We start from the raw sequence: 21,238 nt of genomic DNA on the forward strand, positions 1-21,238 counted from the left end.
CACGCCTGTCTGCTTGTGGCTGCTTGTGAAGGATTGCTGTAGACCTGGGGGGTCCCAGCTGCTTGTGAATGATTTCTGTAGACTGGGGGGAGGGTCCCGGTGCTTGCTGTAAGGGAACACCCCAGCTCAATGCCCTGAATTTGTCTGTATGATGATGTGAAATCTGGGCAAAGAAAACACACACACTCACACACACATGCACACATGCACACAAGTACACACAACACACATGCACACACACGTAAAACACGCACACACATGCACACTCACACACATGTACACACACTCACACACAGACACAGACACAGACACACACACACAAGAGAAAGACAAGCATTCTCTTTCAGATTAAGACCCTGCGCCTCACGTCCTTTGCTGCCCTATTGCAGGTGATTCCCAGACCAGACAGTTAACCAGGATCCTTCCAGCCAAATCTCCTCTCCAGGCCCCCTTTCTCCGAACTCCCCTGCCTCTCACCCACATACTTCTCAGTGCACCATCCACAACCCTCTGCTCGGACCACCCTGAGCTCCCTGTCACCTGTCACTGGCCACAGTCTTGGCTGCTCCCTTTATGGTCAAGCAGTCCAGCCTGCTCTCTGAGGCTCCCCAATCCCTCCCTGCTCTCTGCTGCTGTCGACCAGTGCACCTCCACTGCAGGCTACCCCTTTATGAATCACTTCCCCAGGGACCTTTCACAAGCATTCACACTCACAAGATCATAGTGCCATACCCACCCCATCACCTCAATTCATTCCTCACCTGATTTTCATTATGCACCTACTGTTTGCCAGAAACTGGACCCTGCTGACCCCGACATGGTGTCTTTGCTCTTGGGACTTCCATGTGAGAGGAGAGACTTATCCCGCACCCTGCTCCCCCGCTCCCAAGAGGCCGAATCTCCTGGATGCTCTTGGGTGTAAACATTGTGAGGTGTGAGTCAGAGAAAGGCCACTCTGAAGATGACAGCTGGCATTTAGACCTAAAATTTATGGGGTTACTGAAGAAATACAGCAAAGGGCATTTTTACCCCAGACAGTCTCTAGGTGCTGGGGTCCTGGCAAATCCAAGTAGCTCACATCCCGTTAGGTAGTTATAGCATGGGGAGAAATTTAGGGAACATAGTTTCAGGTGTTTGGAGGGAAGGAACTACATTAGCATTTAATCTTCTAGTACAGAGCTATTAATAAATTACTTTTAGGGACTGGAGTGATAGTACGGCTGGTAGGAAAAATGAAATCATGAGACCTGGGCCCTACGCAAACAAGATGAGAACGCCATTCAGGTCTCCCAAAGAAGAATAGAAAGAGCTATGCTTGGAATATCACGTTTCACTCAAATGAGAGAACGAATCCGGAGTTCTGACATCCGTCGACAATCAAGGATCAGGGACGCTGTCTCATTTGCCAAGGTGTCGAAAATCAGATGGGCTGGTCACATAATGAGATTTAAAGACGACCGCTGGACTAGAGCTGTTACCGACTGGATTCCACGGGATGTCAAAAGACCGCGTGGCCGCCCACCTACCAGATGGTCAGACTTCTTCGTCAAGATCATGAACGATCGGTTTGAGGCTCTTCATGTTCCCAGAGCGAACAGATGCCATTGGGCTACACTAGCACGCGACAGGGACAAATGGAGACGTTACTGGCGCCCGCTCGAGCAAATCGACGACTAACGGGAAGTTAAGTGATTTTTTTTTAAGTGAAATTTACTTATACGTGTATGGACATGGAGAATACCATGTTAAGTGAAATGAGTCAGTTAAGTTACCTTGCCTGTGGTCGAGCAGGGTTCAATCCCTGGCATCCTGTATGGTCTCTGGAGCCCCACCAGATGTGATCCCTGAGAGCAGAGCCAGGAATAACCCCTGAGCATCAGTGGGTGTGAGCTCCCTTCCTACACCCCCCCCATTTGTTTTTTTTTGGTGCCAGGGATTGAATCTAGGGCCTCATGCATGCAACATTTGTACTCTCCCATTAGAGCTGAAAAAATGTTTTTAAATTTGGAGAGTAAAATGATCAGAATTGTCTTAGGAACAATAGGAAACAAGAAGGAGATGAGTTGGAAGGGACTTGGGAAGGTGGCCGAGCACTTGGAGCTGTGGGGGCTTGGTCCATACACTCCTGCAACGTAAACAGTCACTGAGGGAGACAACAGGTGCTGCCGTGCTCTTGGGCATGGAAAGGTGCGTCCTCACGGGCACACAGGCATGGCCTCCTCACTTCCTATCTCTTCACTCACTCCCTACAACTCTCTCCCTGCTTGGGAGGGACGAGAGCAAACAAGGCCCCTCAGCCCTCCTGCGAAAGGCCCAGGGAGTGGAAAGTCACCCCTCTGTTACCAGTCCCCAGCCCTCATCACTGTCTCTAACAACTCCAAAAAGAATCAGCCTGGGGGCTGAAGCGATAACACAGTGGGTAGGGCATTTGCCTTGCATGTGGCCTGGGTACAATCCCCGGCATCCCATATGGTCCCCCACTCACTGCCAAGAGTAATTCCTGAGTGCAGAGCCAGGAGTAACCCCTGAGCATTGCTGGGTGTGACCAAGAAAGCAAAAAAAAATCAGCCAGGGTTTTTTATTTTTCTTATCATTTTTAAAAAATGAATCACCTTAAGATACATAATTACAAAGTTCTTCATGATTGGGTTTCAGTCATGCAATGTTCCAACACTTATCCCTTCACCAGTGTACGTTTCTTCCACCATTGCCCCCAGTTTCCCTCTCAAATATACCCCCAGCTTGCCTCTCTGCAGATATCTTCCATTTCCCCTCTCCTATTTTCGCACTGTGATTTGCAATACTATTAATGAAAGGTAGTTGTATATATCACTTTACCTTCTTTCAGCACTCAGTTCTTGTCCAGAGTGATTATTTCCAACTATCATTGTTGTAGAGGTCCTTTCTTGGTCCTAATGTGTGGCAAGCTTCCTACCATGGACTGGTCTTGCTGGCTCTCATTTCTACTGTCTTTGGGTATTATTCTCATACTTTTTAAAAAATTATCCTGCATGTGATTGTGATCATTCTATGCCTGTCTGAATCCAGAAATAACCAAGTGCCTAAGAACAGATGAGTGGATAAAGAAACTCTGGTACATCTACACAATGGAATATTATGCAACCATTAGGAAAAATGAAATCATGAAATTTACTTATACGTGTATGGACATGGAGAATACCATGTTAAGTGAAATGAGTCAGAGAGAGGGACAGACATAGCACAGATCTTTGAGCTGGATGAGTGTGGCCTTGAAGTGGGTAATCCACCTCTGTCTGTAATTATGTCAAACACAGAACAGATCATATGGGTCCTTGGGGTCAAAAGATATCTCCAGCATGGTGTTTTGTTTTGCTTTTTCTGTTCTATGTCAAAGAATCGTTTGTCCTACAACATTGAACACAGGGATGGGGGTAGCTTGCATCCCGGAACCCCTATCTCCCTTCTGGTTGACCAGAACTCTTGCAGGATTGCTTGCCTGGGTCCCGCTGAGACTCACATTGCCTTCCCTTCAGCCACTGGAGTTGATTCCGAGTCCCTCTGTCTGCCCACACTCGGGAACTGAATTTGCAATTTAGGCGGTTGAGGCAGATTCTGAACTAAAAACAATTTATGTGGTTACTTAAAAGTGATTTCATCATGAATGCAACCCAGTCTTGCTCGACAGATAGACTTCTTCCCACCCAGAAGGTTCTTGCTGGAAGGGCTGGGTCCCTGTTCGCTCCCAGCTCCCTTGGTTTTTTGGTTTTTTTTTGGGGGGGAGGGCAGAAAAGGAGGGGTTGGGGTATACCCAAGGATGCTCAGTGGTTAAGCCTGGCTCTGCACTCAGGAATCAGTCCTGGCAGTGCTTAGGGGACCATATGGGATGTTGGGAACCGAACCCAGGTTGGCCGTGTGCAAAGCAAGTACCCTTTTCGCAGTACTATGGCTCTAGCTCCTTTGGGAGCAGTAAAATCTCTCTCATCCCAGTCTCCTGAGAGGTGAGTGGTGCAGGAGGAGCTGTACCCTTCCACCTCCCTTGACCTGGCCCAGGCACCTACTTACTCTCCAGCCTGTAGTCTTCCCTTGTATTCTAGAACAGAGCTCAGCCCAGAAGGCATTCACATAACCTCCCGACTGACCTTGGAAATCCTTGCCCTGACCCCATGGTATATGGGATGAGGACAACAGTACATCTGGAACCTCCCTCCCAAGACTTGGAAGTTGGGTCTACAGACAAGCCAGGGCTGGGAGTGGGGGACAGCTGAGACCTTTTCAGGGTAACCTACTAACCTGCCTGGGTCTCTTACCCACACTTCCACCTCACATCAGGCCCAAGAGGGCTCCAGGTCTCAAGAAGCCAGAGCTGGTCTGTGCTGATTCTCATCTATCTGAAGAGTTAGAGAGAGGGAGAGGCAAATTCCACTTTATTGCGCCACTGGTCAGCAATAAAGTTGCAGGTGGAGACCTGGCTCTGTGATGGCCAGGGAGTCAGTCCTGGTCTGGGTTTGCAGTTCTCTGCTCCATTCGGGGAAAGCCCAGTTCCTGCCCCATGACTCTCTGTACCAGGGAGACTGGAATTTTCCTGGCTGCCTGCAGGATTACATCTGCCAAGTAAAGGCTTTATATATTGTGTTGGCCCCATCGCTGCTGTTGCCGGCCTTCCAGTGTTTTCTGCATTGAGGACTTTATCAACGTGGGTGTGTTGGCTTCTGGGCAGGGAGTCTGGATTCTGCTAACAACAGCTGAGCACCTCAACAAGGAAGTGAGTCTAGGCCTGGGGTGGGCACAGGACCTTCCTGGTCCAGTGATAACCTTCTGGGTGTGAAGGCTTCTTGTTGGCTGGGTTACACTCAATGACAAAATCATTCTCTTTTCTCAAATAACCACATACCTTGTTTTTAACTCTGAATCTGTTTCAGCCACCTGATGTGTAAATACTTTTCCCAAGTGTGGGCAGACAGAGAGACTCTAAGTGACTCCAGGCAGTGGGAAGCTTGTCAGGATTCAGCGAGATCCTGCAAGAGTTCTGGTCAACCGGCAGTGAGACAAGGGCATTAGGACCCAAATCTACCCGCCCTGGAGGTGGAGGTGGTACCTGCTTTCTCTCTGTGCTTTCATTCTACCTCACTCTTCCTCCCAGCTCTTGTCCTCCTCTTCCTTGCTCCTCTTAAGCTCTATTCCCTGGTGGGGGCCTGTATAGCAAGGAGACTCAGAGTCTGAGATTCCCCTGCTCCACACACAAAGGATTTGCTCACCCCTGGCCTTTGGGGGCTCCGGTAGAACACAGACTCAGGTGAAATCAAAGCTTCCTTGTGCAGCAAACACTATTTGGGTCTTCCAGGGACCAGGCATTGTGGCCTTGGCGGCAATGGGACCACCATGCACCATGTCTTCTTTCCCACCGGGTGGCTGGTTGCTAGCTCGGCTCTCAGTAGGGAGGAATTCCAGCTGGGAAGGCTGACAGTCACTGCCACATGTCCACTGTGCCGTCTCTCCTTGAGCAGAAGGATGGTTTTTTTTTATTGGAGAAGGGAGAGCTGTTCTCTCACATGGGGTACCTGCAAGGACCTGCTCCCTGCACCGGGCAGCACCTCCATGCGGCCTGCCTGGTCCCAGCCCCTGAGTGACCTGGAATAGTCACTTCCTCTTCCTGGCCTCATTTTCTCTGCAAGCAGCAAAGGTAGCATCGGTCCACTGGTCTGAACTTGCCTGGCATTGATCAGACACTCAAAGGCCAGGCGAGATGGAAACTAGCAGGGCAAGCCTTCCAGCTGGCGGGAACCTCCATCACCATCTGGGTGACCCTCCTGTTCTTCATCTGCTTAGTGCAGAGACCAGGGCGGGGAATGGGAAGGTGGGATCTTCCCCGCCCAACTCTTCTGTGGCTTGTATGTGTCTTCCTGGCTGTCTTTCTCTCTGTCTTCTCCCCACTAGTCTGAAGGCTAATCGGCTACTTCCTTCACCTCTATACCCCTCTAGTGGGGTTGAGGAACCTGGAAAGGTGTGGCATCCAGACCCCAGTGGGCTGGGAGCCCTGTATTAAAGGCAAATCCCTTCAAGGTGGCAAGGCATGTGTTGTCTCTGGGAGAGCAGCCAATGGCATACCTTGGAGGTTCCTGCTGCAGTCGGGGTCACATAAATGCCTGCACCACACAATACACATGCCCTCTTGAAGGACCCCTCCCTGCAGGCTCAACTCTGGGGTCTGCCATCCATTCTGATAGTTTCATGTTTGGAGGAAGGAGATACTTCCAAGGAAGCAGGAATGGGTTGGACCCAGGGCAGTAATGCGCCCATAATAGACTTGGTTACCCTCTTGAGATGACCCCTTTCCAACTGCAGTAACAAACAGCCCTTGGCTGGGTGACCTGTAAGTTACAGGAAGTAGATTCCTCATGGATCTGGAGCTGGCTTGCCATGATCTGGGTGCCAGCTTGGGTGAGTTCTGGGGAGGAGGTGCCATCGGCTGGGAGGGGAGCACACACGCTTCCCTCCCAGACACACCTCCTGGGCTGGGTGTCTCATTGCGCACAGATTGGAAAGAAAACATGTTTACAGGGATGTAGAGCCAGAATAGTGGGTAAGGAGCTTGCCTTTTATGCGGTTGACTTGGGTTCAATCCCCAGCACCCCAGATGCTTCCCTGAGCTCCACCAAAAATGATCCCTGAGCACAGAACCAGGAGTAAACCCTGAGCACTGACAGATGTGACTCCCAAACAAAACAAAATATTGACTTAGATTCTGGTTCAACCCCAATATGCCGTGTCCATTCCCCTACAAATTACCCTCCACCAAAAAAAAGAACCCACAAAAACCAAAAATTACTCAAAGTACATGTATAGATGGGGAGGTACCCGGAGGTAAGCACATGAATTGATGGTATACGAGCCTGGGTTTGGTCCCCAGCACTGCAAACAAGCAAACAACATGTGTGTGGTGCTGTCGGGGTCCCGGACAGCCTGCTGATTAGGGGATGTGTTTATGAAGGGAAATCTCTGAAGCTTTCATTCCTCAGTGGAGACCGCCCCTGGGACTTCGGAATGGAGCTATGGAAAAAGTGCTTCTTTGGTTCCTTGTAATTGGGGGCGGCATCCCAGGGAGAACGCCCATTGCTCTCTGCCTCGAGCAGGATGCAGGATGCAGGACACCTGTCAGTGATCAGCTTCCTGGGGGCCCGGACAAAGGAGTGAGGACCTGGCGGAGCCAAGTAGGTGGAGAAGCTGTGCAGTGGAGGGGACCGAGGCAGGAATCCAGTCAGACCAGAGCTGTGAGAATCTTGGAGGGGGAGGAAAAGAGCCTGTGTTCTCTCGCAGGGGCTGCATAAGCCTCCCTGCAGTGTGGCCCTTCACAGCTTACATTTAAGACACACCATCCAGCCTTGTTGCTTAGCAACATGACACCTACCCGGAATCCTGCTGATGACAGAGAGACTCTGTCCTTCCCCAGCCTCCCCTCAAACACCAAAGGCGAGTAATGGAAGCAGAATTCGGAAAGGGAGCATGGTGATTAATGTGAGACAGAAGCGAGGAAGGGGGCCTATTACTTAACTGAGAAGCTGGTCTGGGGAAGGGCAGAAATCAGAGAAGGCTTCCTGGACACAGGGGCTTAGCCATGAGTAAAATCCGACAGAGCCAGATATGGTAGTTGCATCTGAAACCTGATATAAAGAGAGAAGGAACTGCATGTGCAGACGCTCAGAGGCCTGGGAGTGGTGGTATTTTTCACTGAGTTGAAAGATATTTCCCGGGACTGGAAAACGTTGGGCAGGGGTAATGGTTCCAAGACCCCAACTGCATTAACTTGGGGGGAGCAGGACCCCATATGCATAACTGAGTGTGAGGGTTATAAAAACCTAAACATTTAGTTTGAATTTTGAGCCACACCCAGCAGTGCTCAGAGCTTACTCCTGGCTCTGTGCTCAAGAATCACTCCTGGCAGTGCTCAGGAGACCATATCAGGTGCCAGGGATCATCAAATGAGGATCGGCAACAGGCACAGAACTTTAACCCCAGATTAGCAATTGTTTTGGTTTGGTTGGGTTGGGTTGGGTAAGTTGGGACTACTTATGCCTGTGCTCTGGGGACCAAGGAATAAATGTTGGACACCCTCCTCATACAAAGCACGTGCTCCAGCTCTTTGAACCATCTCCCTGACTCCCAGTGAATTTTGGCTTTGGCTTATGGAGTAATCCCTGAATTTAGGGATAGGCAAGGGTCTGTGCGCATGGTTGAAGTGGAGAAAGTGGGAGAAGCTGAAGCGGCAAGCTCTGCTTTCTACAGAGAAGCCCAGAGCCTGATGTGTACTCTTGCCTGTAGTCTACAATGCAAGTAAAGCAAGAGCAGAGCCCCCTCTCAGACGGCCACCGAAAGCCAAAATGTCCTGGTTTAGTTTGGGGGAGGGGCTAGAGCGATAGCACAGCGGTAGGGCGTTTGCCTTGAGCGCAGCCAGCCTGGTCGAACCAGGTTTGATTCCTCTGCCCCTCTCAGAGAGCCCGGCAAGCTACCGAGAATATCTCACCCACACAGCATAGCCTGGCAAGGTACCCGTGACGTATTCAATATGCCAAACACAGTAACAACAAGTCTCAAAAAATGAAGACGTTACTGGGCCCACTCAGCAAATTGATGAACAACAGGAGGACAGTGTTTGTTTGACAGTTTGGGGGAGAGGCCCACATCTTCTGAGCCTAGTTTCCTTGGAAGAGAGAGAGAGAGAGAGAGAGAGAGAGAGAGAGAGAGAGAGAGAGAGAGAGAATGAGGCTCAGAGAGATAGTACAGGGAATAGGACGCTAACCTTAAACGCAACTGATCCAGGTTCAATCCCTGGCATCGCATACGGTCCCCTGGGCACCATCTAATCCTGAGCATTGACAGGTGTGTTCCACCCACCCCCACTCCCTGTTCCTTTAAAAGGAGGAAAATACAAAAAAAAATAATGAGAATTTTCCACTTGTAACTGACAGGCCAGATGTGGTAGACGCTGTGTGAAACCAGGATTAGAACATGGGACAAGCGCAGACTCTCGCTCATGTGTGTGACCCACAAGTCCATCTCCCAGCCTCAAGCCTGGGCAAGTGCAGCCTTTTTGAGATTTGCTTCTGAGGTGACTTGCACCCACACTTCACCCGTGAGGGGCCCCAGGCACCGTCCTCCCACTCCACACCCACGTGCGTCTCTGCAGGTCCCGAACTCTGGAATTTCTCTCCAGGCTGTGACAGTCATGTGGGGAGGCCCGGGGCGGGGGACGGGGGTGGGAATCGTCCTCTTGACTCTGCTTATGCAACGTTCCAGAGGGAGGGCTGGGCAGAGATGGAGCTGACTCCCCAAAGGCGTTCTCTGTCTGCGTGGCCCGTTATCTTGTAACCGTCTCCTCCCTGCCCCACCTCGGGGAGGTAAAGACAAGCAGCTTCTTAGCCAACTGCATCCCACCCGCATGCTCTCAGGAACCCTATAAGGAAAATGGCCGGGATGGGCAGCATGGCTGGCCCCGTCCCTTGGGAGGATGCTTGCCGGGGTCTGGTGTGGGCAGCAGTGCCTGCCAGGGACACATTTCTTCTAGACTAAGCAGTGCTTTTGGCTTGCAGTCCTGCTGGCTGCTGCTGGACGGGTCATTTCGGGACTGGGCGGGGAGTGAGCCTGGGCATGGGAGAGGCATGGCCCAGAGACAAAGCAGCCTGACTTGGCATCGTGCCCCATGAGGGGTGCCAGGCTGCTCACCTCCAGCTGGAGGGAGCAGGACTTAATTCCAGAAGCAGGTTCTGGGGCACCCAGAAGACATGTTTCCCTTCATTCCTGGGAGAGCACCCTGGGGTCACCCGGCTGAGCGTCAGAGCAGACACACTCATTCCAGACTTGGGATTGGCACTGGGTGAGGAAGCACTTCTGAATGCTGAGCTCTTGGGGGGATTCTGTCTGGCTTCCTCTCTTTGAACCCCCACTTCTTCCTCCCTCTCATCTTAGAGGGATTTGGACGCCTTTGTTCTGTGGACTTAGGACCTGTTTTAAATTCATCTTTTCATTGGTCATCACCAAATTCTTTCTGCACATGAGTAGCCGATTCTAGATCAACTAGTATTTGTTTATGGGTTGCTTCTTTCCAGCACCTCTGAGCCATCGCTGGGGCCACAGAGCGGACAAGTTCCTGTCCTCCCAAGGTTCTGTCTGGCTCGAATCTGATGAGATTCAAGGCAGCCAAGCCCCAGGTGCCCTGGCTTCAGGTCTTCTAGTGGTTTCCCATTCATTCGCTATCTACTGCTACATACTATACACCCCAAACTTATTGATCATTTTGTTTTTTGGACCACACCCGACAGTGATTAGGGCTGTGTGCTCAGAGATCACTCTTGGTGGGGCTCAGGGGGCCGTCTGTGTTGCCAGGGACCAAACTAGGGTCAGCCAGGTGCCAACCAAGTGCCTTACCTGCTGTACTGTCTCTCCGGCTTCTAGACCCCCAAATCTAGTAGCATAAACAGTGTTTGTTACTGCAGAGTTTCCATGGGATGGGAATCTGGGCTTGTGATGGAGAGTTTGCCATGAGCCCTGCCAGGCTGTACCAGTGCCGTGACCTTCTCTCACTGCAGAACCATCAGCTTCCACACTCCCATGGAAGCTGGAGGCTTGGGATGAAGCAAGAACTCATCTCTAAGGACTCGTGTGGGCCCCCCCTACCCCCCACAGTCTCCCACCACGGCTGCTGTGGTCAGCCAACATGAAGCCAGGGTGTTCTTATGCCCTCTGCTCACAAGTGTCAGCACCTGTCTTCTGCCATATTCTGCACCTGGAAGGCACGAAAGTCCCATCACACTTTGAAGGGGAGGAGGCCAGGCAGGGTCTGAATGGGGGTGTGGGTGGTCAGCACTGAGTCCTTACGTCCAAGTCTGTCTTACCTCCTGGGCCTGGCAGCAGGAACTCTTGGTTAGCCTCGCTCTTGCAGTGCCTCTAAAGTGGTTAGGATGGTTTCTTCTTCCCCAGTAAAAATATCAGTGCCTTGAAGTCAGCAGGTATATCTTACACCATGCCATAGTGACAAACATGTCCCTTAAATTTAGTTACTCTAATTTCAGATGTAAGTGTTAGGCAAAAAGAGAGACACTGAAAATGTCTGAAATCACTGGACTTGAAGATCTCCTTTGGTAGGAACTCTGGGGACAGGTCCTTCTGGGTTTGCTCCCGTGACTCAGTGGTATTGATGAAGCCCCAGGCTCACCTGCCAATCCAGCATATTGGTCTTTGTCCCTGGCTTGTGCTCCTGTGGCCTCCAGATGGCCACATGATCACCTCCTGCTTTAACTGCATCCCAAGACAGGGAGGAGGGGGAGGGTAACAATTTACCTCTCACCCCAGCTCTGCTCCCCATGGAGACTTTTCTTCAAAGCTTATAAACCGGAATAGGATCAAATGGCTGAATTCATCACTGCCCACAGGGAATTGTATCACCACACTCAGATGGACTCACCTTCTCAACAGGGACCCATATGGGAGTTTCTGTGGCCTCTAAAAGTTTGAGGGTGGAGGGTGCTTTCACAGGGGCCAGGAGATGCCTTTGGCATTCAGTGGGTCAGGCTGGGAATGCTAAACTCCCACCAACAAAGCACTGGACAGCTCCACAAAACAACCAATGCTCACACACCAACACCGTTTCTTTATTTTTAAAATTTTTTTTTTATTTTACAAAGTAGTTCGCAATATTTCATTACATTTAATATTCAAACACCAATCCCAACACCATTACACCTTCCCACCACCATTTTTTGGATGTTTCCATCCCAAACTCCAATCCCTGCCCCAAAGCAGAACCAAAATAATATATTTTTTATCCCTTGTTATGAAAAATGGCTGAACATGCTACAAAAAAGTATCCTTAGAGGAAAGAGGGTGAAGATTGTTGTATTTCACCCAGGGACCATTAAGCCTTTCTATAAGAGATCACTGACATAGCAACACTGTACCTGTCTTAGATCAGAGGCTCTCACCGGGGCTGGATTTATTCTTTCTCCCTATATTTCAGCAGAAACACTTTGCTAGTCATAGCCAGCGATGCTTCTTTATAACTGGAAGTGCTACTGGCACTGAGTCGGGAGAGACCAAGGATGGCAGTTACAGTACAGGCAGTTACAGGGTAGTCCTACATCTAAGAATGTGCTGACTTCGAGTGCTGAGTGCCCTGAGATTGTAGAAAGCCTGGTTTTCTCTCCTGTTCAGTGTCCCTTTATGTCAGCTGTCCCTGGACACCCTAGCCCTGGCTTTTGTTCATGTGGAGGAATGGGTATGAATGGCTTGTGGGCAGGCGGCTGAGCCAGCCAGAGGGCAGATGCACCACTCAGCTGCCTCTACGATGCCGGCCCCTGCAGCCATGCCTGCCGGCATGAGTCTCACAGTGAGAGAGGAAAGGCTACTTCCAGGTTGGGGATTGTGTCCAGTGCCAGGAATCAAATGGGTTGGCCACATGCAAGGTCAGTCAGTGCCTTTCTCATATGTGATCTGTCCAGCCCCGCTGTTTCTCAGTTCTTAATCTCATAGTCACATTGTATTTCTCTTTCCGTGGGCTATGAATCGTGGGACCCCTCTGTAATTGAGCCCCCATGGAAGAAGGGACTGCCTGCTGTTGTGATTGGAGGAGCTCCATCCCACCGGCTTGCTCCCAGTTTGCCCTCTGCGGGCCTTCACTGCTCTGGGCCTCAGTGACTCGTGGTGGGCACCGCTCACTGGCACTTAGAGAACGTGTCCTGCAGTGTGTGGGGCAGGCCTCCCTGATTCCACCACTGGCCACGGTCTCCCATGGTTTCTTGGGAGAATGGGGTCAACCTCCTGGGGTTGTTTGGAGAGACCAAGTTAGAAACAGTCAGGCTGAGTTCAGGCTCATGGTGACCCCATGAAGATGGCCCCACCCCTCCCTCTCTATCTTGCCTCTCCAGCAGCCAGATCAGGGCCAGTTTAGAATAATTGCATTGAAATTCTCAAATTTCTGGCCAAGAAGGGAGCTTGTGGAAAGTAGAGCTGGGCCCAGAGAAGCTTTGCTCGGGCCAGGGCGGGGTGCCAAGTGCATGGAACTCTCCCTGGAAGGCAAGCCAGAGGCAGTGCTAACGGGGTGGGGTGGGGGCCAGCAAGATGAGTCCATGAAGGAGGAGAGGCTGCAGAACGCTCCATTAGAACACGTTTCTGTGCACCCTCAGATACCAGCCAGAGTGCTCCTACACAGTCCTGAGTCGGGCTTGGCAAACAATGGCCTCCACGCCCCCACACCAACTTTTGTCAATAAAGTTTTATTGAATTACAGTTACCTACATTTGTTTAGGTGTTACCTGTAACTGTGTGTGTGTGTGTGTGTGTGTGTGTGTGTGTGTGTGTAGGGAGTGGGGGTAGGTGTGCCATGAGGGTGGCACAGAAGTAGTATAAGTAGTATAACAAACTGCATGCCCTGCAAAGTTTAAGGTATTAATTCTCTCTCTCTCTCTCTCTCTCTCTCTCTCTCTCTCTCTTTAAAGGCCAGTCTACAAGAACTGAGTGTTAAAGGAGGTAAAGAAATATACATGATAACCTTTCAGTAACCTTTCATTACAAACTAAAATGCCCAAAAGGTAAAAGAGAAGAGAGAGAGACAGAGAGAGAAAGAAAGAGAGAGAGATAGAAGAAAAGTGTCTGCCATAGAGGCAGGCAGGAGGTGGTGTCTAGAGGGAAACTGGGGGCACTGGTGATGGGAAATGTACACTGGGGGGGTGCTGGGTGTTGGAACATTATTTGACTGAAACCCAATCATGAACATCTTTGTAACTGTGTATCTCACAGTGATTCATTTAAAAAAAAAAAAGAGGCCAGTCTTTGAGGGTTTTATTCACTTACTCGACATCCTGAATAGGACTGTGATGCTTCAGATCTGATTGTGATAGGAATCACTGTATCACTGTCATCCTGTTGTTCATCAATTGCCTCGAGCAGGCCCCAGTAACGTCTCCATCCTAGTCCTGAGATTTTAAAAAGTGCCACATTCAAGGCTCTTTCAGGGTCAGGAGAATGAGACCCATCATTGTTACTGGTTTTTGGCATATTGAATACGTCACAGGGAGTTTGCCAGACTCTGCTGTGTGGGTAGGATACTTTTGGTAACCTGCCAGGTTCTCCAGAGTAAGAACTAGATAATAAGATGTTGCACTTCCAGGAGCTGGGTTTTATAGTCTCTGGGTCTTGGCCGTTGATGGGATTACACGGGGGCTGTTGGTGGATGTAACGCCTACATACTGGAAGATGGGGGATCTGGGTAGAGGAGGCCCCAGTCCCAATTCAAGCAGGCTTGGAGATCTACGCCCCGAGTTCTTCACACCTGGGTTCCTCTGTCAGTTCCTTCATACATGAGGCTCGTACAAACGTGTGGAGGGTGGTCTTAAGCATGACTGTGGCTGGAACCAGAGGTCTTCAGCAGCGTCTCCTGCCTCCACGCCTGGCTGTCCTCACCGGGTCTCCTTGGAGGAGGATGGGTTGAGTTTCCCTCCCCACCCCGAGCAGAGTGATATGAATGGGACCCCTAACACTGTCCAGTGCACAGTAGATATCCAGTTCAACAGTAAATATCCGCTCTTCTCTGAGGAGGCTATCCTACAAGTGTTGAGTGCTCAGGAGAAGGAAGACAGTGTCTAGGCAACCCTCCCTGGTGGTTCTACTTCTGCTGAAAGGAGACAGCATGAGGTTTTGGAGGAGCAGAGCAGGTCATGGGATGAGTATAAATTTAGATTTTTGCAAAGCCACTTGGCAAGCCAGAGTCCCCGGAATTATCAAAAGGCTGGTTGGCACACACCTCATCTCTGCCTTGCCTTCAGACATTAAAAGGCTGGGTGAATGGGAGAATAATTAGCCTCAAATAAGATGTTGCCAGAAAGCCAGAAAGAAATCAGGAGAAGTGAAGCTGCATTGTTACGAGCCTGGGTTTTGTTTGCTGTGGGGTTTTATTTTCAGTATCCACCGGCGTCGTGGGAGGCTGGGTTCTCCTTGCACGAATTACGTGCGTTCTTCTTGCTCAGTGTCATTCGAGCACTTGCTGAAGCCAGGCCCTTCCCTTCTTGCCAGCTGGATGCAGATTCCCTAGTCTGAACTCACACCTGTGCTTCCCTGCAGCCCCCGGGCCACTGCCTCACCGGGCAGCGTTTAGTCCCGAGCAGCTATATCATGCCAACCGTGGGCAGACCCACTCTCCTGCTCCTATGGGTGTCTTCAGGGACTGGAGCGGCCCTGTCCATGTTACCCCTCTTGGTATAACATGCAAGAAATGAATCACTAATCCAAGACTTCGAAGGTAATAGGTGTTTCATAACCAGGCCACCTGCAGGGAGGGAAAAGCAAAGGGCGGATAAAGAAGCATCGTAAGAAACAAGGGTTTGAGGGAATTGAAAACAGGCTACTCGAATGGTCAGAGGAGGGCTGCGTGGTGAGTGCTGAAATTCTAAGAAAGGCGTTTCTTTAAAATACGTGTTTTGAGAACAAGGGGGAATGCCCTGCCACAGAGGCAGGGTGGGACAGGGGGATGGGGAGTGGGAGGGATGCTGGGACCCGTGGTGGTGGAGGATGGGCACTGGTGGAGGGATGGATCATTGTATAACTGAAACCCAAGCACAAAAATTCATAAGTTTATAACTGTACCTCATGGTGTTTCACTAATAAAAAATTTAAAAAAAAGAAATACTAAAAAAAATAAATAAAATAAAATATGTGTTTTATGGCGATTACATCTGTTTACATGACTACATGTTTTTTAGGGGTATAATTTTACACCCTTTCCATTTATGGTACCTCCCTACACTGTGCTCAGCATCGAAGTACTGCTATCTCTTTCCCCCATCCATAGGCCCCTCCCTCCCTGGCCTCCTCCTTTCTTGCCTCCAACCCCATGAAACTGCAGCTCTGCATTCGGAGTTCACAGATCGATTTCCTTGGGTTCTGTCTGTTCCTTTACTTTGCTTCTCAATATCCTGCATATGAGTGAGATTACTGGATACTTGTCTTTCTCCTTCAGACTTACATAACTTAATACGGCTCCTTTATTTCCATCCACACTGTGGCAAAAGGCAAGATTTCATAAGGGAGTGGGGGTGAGGGAGAGGGTTGCGCCATAGCTGGCAGTGCCCAGGGGATCATATGTGATAATGAGGATTTGAACCAGGGTCACGGCTGCCATAGCCACATACAAGACAAGTTCCTTACCTCTTGTGCTCTCTCTCCGGCCCCAAAGATTTAATTTTTCTCACAACTGAGTAGTATTCTATAGTGTGCACATGCTATGCCTTTAGTCACTCATCCATTGTCGAGCGTTTGGGTTGTTTCTAAGTCTTGGATTGTAGCAAATGGTTCTGTAGTGAACATAGGGTTCAGACAACATGTTTGGGGGTGGGGCTACCCCTGGCAGTGCTCAGGGCACCAAATGTGGAGCTGGGGATCAAACCAGAATCAGCTGCATGCTAGACAAGTGCCCTTGACCCTGTCCTCTCTCTGTCTCTGTCTCTCTCTGTTTCTCTGCCTCTCTCTGTCTCTCTCTCTGTTGCTCTCTCTCTCCCTCCCTCTCTCTCTCTTCCTCTCTCTTTCTCTCGTCCCCAGACATTTTCTTTAAGAAAAGAATTCCAGGCAGGTGATGTAAGTGATGTTCAACAGCACTGGTTTGTCTGAGTGGTGGAACTTGTACAAAGAACCCTGTAGAGTAAATTGCAGTAGAGCAAGCTGGGGGAGGGATGGGGTGGTGAGAGGCAGGGGGGATGTCTGGGCATGAAGGAGCCGTGGGGGCATCTCACTTTTGTTGGCAACAGCTGTTCTTCCGGCACTTGTCATCCGCAGTTATTTTCTGAGCCAACTTGGTGCCCTGGAATCAAGGGGTTTAAAGCCTAGTCAGGAGATGGACATGTTGAAAAAAAGTTTAGTAACAGCCCAGAGTAGCACATGGTAAATGTCAAAATCAGTCAGAATGAGGGGACGTGGTAATTGCCCATTGAAGCTGGCAGCATGTTGGGGAGACTCATGCAAATGTATACACGCACACACCCCGAGAGCCACCCCCCTCCCCGCCCAGGAGTGTTGTGGAAGTAAGGAAAGGGCCCCTTAGTTACTCACAGATGATCTGCATTGCAGCTGGTCTGGAGCAGATCCTTTCAGCTTACTGGTGATGTCATCCCTTGCCTAGGTGCACTCCTGCCGCTGCTTCCAGCCCAGTAGAAGCGAGAGAGGAAAGAGAATCTCCCTTCCTCAAGCAAAATGTGCACCGGCCTCTGCTCACGGTGTCCTTGGCAACCAGCTGAGACCTCTGAGTAGAAAAAGGCTCCCGGTCTCTTTCTCTCACTGCACTTGGGAAGCTGGAGTCATGGAAGGGTGTCCTGAGGTTCTGAGATACTCTTACCTCCCCTGGGTTGGTGTCCTGTGGAATTGATTAGCTCACACGAGAAACATTGACCTTGTGAGTATCCCCAATGCCACCCCCCCACTGCCTAAATGTTTTCTCTCCGTCATCTCCTCATCTGATGCAAGCTGGTCCTGCCAACACTGGCAGCACTGAGCTGGCGTTCAGAGCCCTATGCCCGCAACTGCAAAGTGAGAGCATGTGCCAGCATCATTGTCCTCTGCAGAGGTGCCGTGGGCATTTGGGGGTGGAGATGCTCCACAGGAGGACTAGCACATCTGGTCCTGCCCATTACAGGCCAGGTGACTACCCCCAGGGACCACGGAGGTCAGGCGTCTCCCCAGCTAAGAACCACTGGAGTTTTTTTTTTTCACAATTGCTTTCCAGACTACAATTTATACATCTGCAATGAGTTTGCTCCTGGTCAAATTTAGAGTAGAATTGATGAAGAGTTTATGAACTATCTGAGTAATAGCTACATCTTATTTAAGTGTAAGGGAATCCCTCCCCTTTTTTAGTGGAATCACTGTGATATACACAGTTACAAAATTGTTCACGATTGGGTTTCAGCCATACCATGTTCCAACACCCATCCCTTCACCACTGCACATTTCCCACCACCAATGTCCCCAGTTTCCCTCCCACCAAATCTCTCTCCCCCATTCTCCCAAGCAGATACTTGTCTTCTTTCTCTCTTTCCTTTAGACATTGTGGTTTGCAATACAAATACTGAAGGGTTATCATGTCTATCGCCTCACCTGTGCAAGGAAATGTTTAACTATGGCAACATCACTTCACGTTTCTCTCATCTACAGTCCCGTCCCTGGGCAAAGGGTTTCCTTTCTTAGAAGTCTTCAGAGGGAAACCCAGTTGTTGTTGGCTATTTCAAATCATCCATGTCCCCCTCACTTTCCTTATGACTTGCAAGTACTGAGTTGGCTGTTGACTGACGTGGCCGTTGCTTTGTTTCATGAATCAGCCTTGACTGGATTTGTTCCTTTGAACCGAACACAGCGTTTGTTCTCTGTGTTGGGGGACTTCATGAACTCATAGAACCTGTTTCTGAAGCTACAAGATTGCCTTTACTTCAGAGGGTTCAAGGTTACTGCTAGTTCTGCAGTGCTGTCCCTCCCCAGCACACCCCGCCCTGCAGGTCCTGTGCCTGTACAGCATCCAGCAGGGGGCAGTCAGGCTAGGATTTGCCCCACTGCTTGGAAGAGGTGTGTTCCCATCCATCTGCAGAAAGGACAGTTTCACTTGCTGGTGGCTCAGAAGTCTCCACCCAGATTCCTGCGGCAGAGAGTCTTTTTAGGGTGGCCACATAATTTCCTTGTAATTTGTGTTTTTATGCCACCTTTAGGGAAAAACGAGAGATACAAATGTAATGAAATCTCAGCGCGTGGCAAATTCACTCTTAAAATATTCAAAAGGTCTGGGATTGAGCTCAAATGGCGGAGCACATGTCTAGCACATGTGAGGCCCTGGATCCAACCCCAGCAACCACCTGCTGGGCCCCAAGTACCCTAAGCACCTGCAGGACCCAGCGGCCGTGCATGACCCAGAGTAGCCAAAAGCTCCTCTGAGTGACCCCTATTAAAATATTCACAAACATTTGCAAAGAAGGAAGAAGAGGGTTACAAGTTGGGGGGGAAACCTACAAAATTATTGATCTTTTCTTTTCCATCACAACTAGTTCCTTTGTATTTATTTATTTAGGGTTTTTTTGGGGGGTCACACCAGGCGATGCTCAGGGGTTAATCTTGGTTCTGCATTCAGAACTAACTCCTAGCAATGCTCAAGGGACTATATGGGATGCCGGGGATTGATCCCTAGCCAGCTGTATGCAAGGCAAATGCTCTACCCGCTGTACTATCGCTCTGGCCCCACTAGTTCCTTTTTAGTCTCCTATCCGTCCCAGTCAGACTGGGCCTGTATGTGTGTTCGGAGACATTAAAGCAAGGATTCTGCAAAGGTCAGGGCTGATCCTTCCCAGTGGGCGCGTGATATCCTTGGAGCCAGCATTTACATAAAGGCGCATCGTTTGATGGACTTATCTAACCCATTCGTCTCCTCTCTTCCAGGGGAGTCCTGCACCCTGCAGGAGGGCTGGCTGGGGAATGAGAAGAGCCTGGCTTCCTGAGTGGCAGTGTTTCAGCTGGCTGGACAGATCAAATAACACTCGGGCTGGTTAACAAAAGCCTGGCCAGCGGGAAGGTGTTGGAAGCTGGAGTGTGGAAATTTACCCAACGTTATTTCTGTGACAGCGAAGGAGACTCGGTCTGAAGGATGCCAGGTCCCCACAGCCACGCTCAGCCCGGCAGGTCCCATTCTTGCTTGCGGTGGCATGGATGAGGGGGTGGCCGAGGATGCTGAGCCGTCTGAAGTGCATGGAGGATCCTCCTGCCGCCATTCTCCCCTGCAATCGGGGACCTCAGGTGTACGATCAGGGACTTAGGTCCTGTCAGTTTTCTCCACCCAAGCCTCACCAGTCTGATTTGGATTTCAGAACCTACAGGGAGCTGGTAGGAAAGAGCTGGTGGAAGTGGAAGAGGCCCTGAGAATCTTCCAGAATCTGCGGTTGAATCCCTTCCTCCTGCTTGGGAGACGGAGCAGTGTCTGAGCTGCTGAAGGCTGTGGACCCCCTCAGCTGGGTTATCCCTCCTCAGCCAAGGAACACGGCTGGGCCCCAGCGGCCGAGGGAGCCTCTTGGGACCTACAGATCAAAGGGGGAGCATTTGTCTCTTTACCTGGTCGTCCATGAAGATCAAGACTTTGACTTCGGCTTCTCTTCCTCCGAGGTTGTCTTGGAAAGAAGCATGAGCAGTTGGAAGGTTCCAGGGGCGCTTGGACTGTGTAGGAGCTGGGGGTCCGACTTCCCTGTGCAGGTGCAGAAAACAATCTAACCCTCCAACTTCTGCAGCTCTGAGCCCGGCCCCCTCCGTCTCCAGGGAGCTGGTGGACAACCCTCCCCCAGGATAAAGGACCTCCCCGAGATTCAGCAGGACTCTGCAGAATGCAGTGTGTTGGGGACACTGCCGACCACCCCTCCACGCCCTGTGCAGCCCCCAAGCACTGAGCCAACGATGGCCGAGAAGGGTAACGGCCTCGCCAGCATGTACGGGTATGACCTCGGGGGGCGCTTCATTGACTTCCAACCCCTGGGTTTTGGCGTCAATGGGCTGGTGCTGTCGGCCGTGGACAGCAGGGCCTGCCGGAAGGTGGCCGTGAAGAAGATCGCCCTGAGCGATGCCCGCAGCATGAAGCACGCCCTCCGGGAGATCAAGATCATCCGGCGGCTGGACCACGATAACGTGGTAAAGGTGTACGAGGTGCTGGGGCCCCAGGGCGCCGAGCTGCAGGGCGAGCTCTTCCAGTTCAGCGTGGCCTACATCGTGCAGGAGTACATGGAGACGGACCTGGCGCGCCTGCTGGAACAGGGCACCCTCACCCCAGAGCACGCCAAGCTCTTCATGTACCAGCTGCTCCGTGGCCTCAAGTACATCCACTCCGCCAACGTGCTGCACCGCGACCTCAAGCCAGCCAACATCTTCATCAGCACCGAAGACCTGGTGCTCAAGATCGGGGACTTTGGGCTGGCCAGGATCGTAGACCAGCACTACTCCCACAAGGTAGGGTCTGCCGGATGGGGAATGTCGCAGAGGGAATCAGCATGTTGGGCTTGTAGCTGGGGTCCGACTGGGCGGGGGGGGGTGCAAAATGTTATCATGCTGAAGGTTGTGTGTTCACGGGCTCACTGGGTGGCTCTTTCTCACTGCCTGCATTCGGTGCTCTTGAGCCCTGTGTGTGGCCCGGATCAGTAAGTAATGACGAGACTAGGACCCTGCTGGAGCTAGGAAGATTTAACCTGGCCTGAGAACATCTCACTAT

General features: G+C 50.8%; 1 protein-coding gene and 1 long non-coding RNA gene across 3 annotated transcripts in view; one reads left to right on the forward strand and one right to left on the reverse strand.

The window, feature by feature from the left end:
* Positions 1-21,238, forward strand: part of MAPK4 (mitogen-activated protein kinase 4) — a 141,662-nt gene that overhangs the window by 81,605 nt on the left and 38,819 nt on the right. For both annotated transcript variants that reach the window (XM_056138027.1, XM_056138028.1), the window contains one exon: positions 19,432-20,979. In XM_056138027.1, the coding sequence (XP_055994002.1) occupies positions 20,434-20,979 (546 nt within the window). In that variant the 5' untranslated portion in view covers positions 19,432-20,433. The remainder of the gene's footprint in view (positions 1-19,431; positions 20,980-21,238) is intronic.
* On the reverse strand, positions 13,811-17,381 carry LOC130045277 (uncharacterized). Its single transcript, XR_008795534.1, has 3 exons — positions 17,068-17,381; positions 16,752-16,819; positions 13,811-15,292 (listed from the first exon to the last, which is right to left on the reverse strand). It is a non-coding gene; the product is annotated as an uncharacterized LOC130045277 (long non-coding RNA).

This window comes from Sorex fumeus, unplaced genomic scaffold, assembly GCF_029834395.1.
Source record: "Sorex fumeus unplaced genomic scaffold, SorFum_2.1 ptg000128l, whole genome shotgun sequence".
In the NCBI taxonomy this organism is placed as follows: Eukaryota; Metazoa; Chordata; class Mammalia; order Eulipotyphla; family Soricidae; genus Sorex; species Sorex fumeus.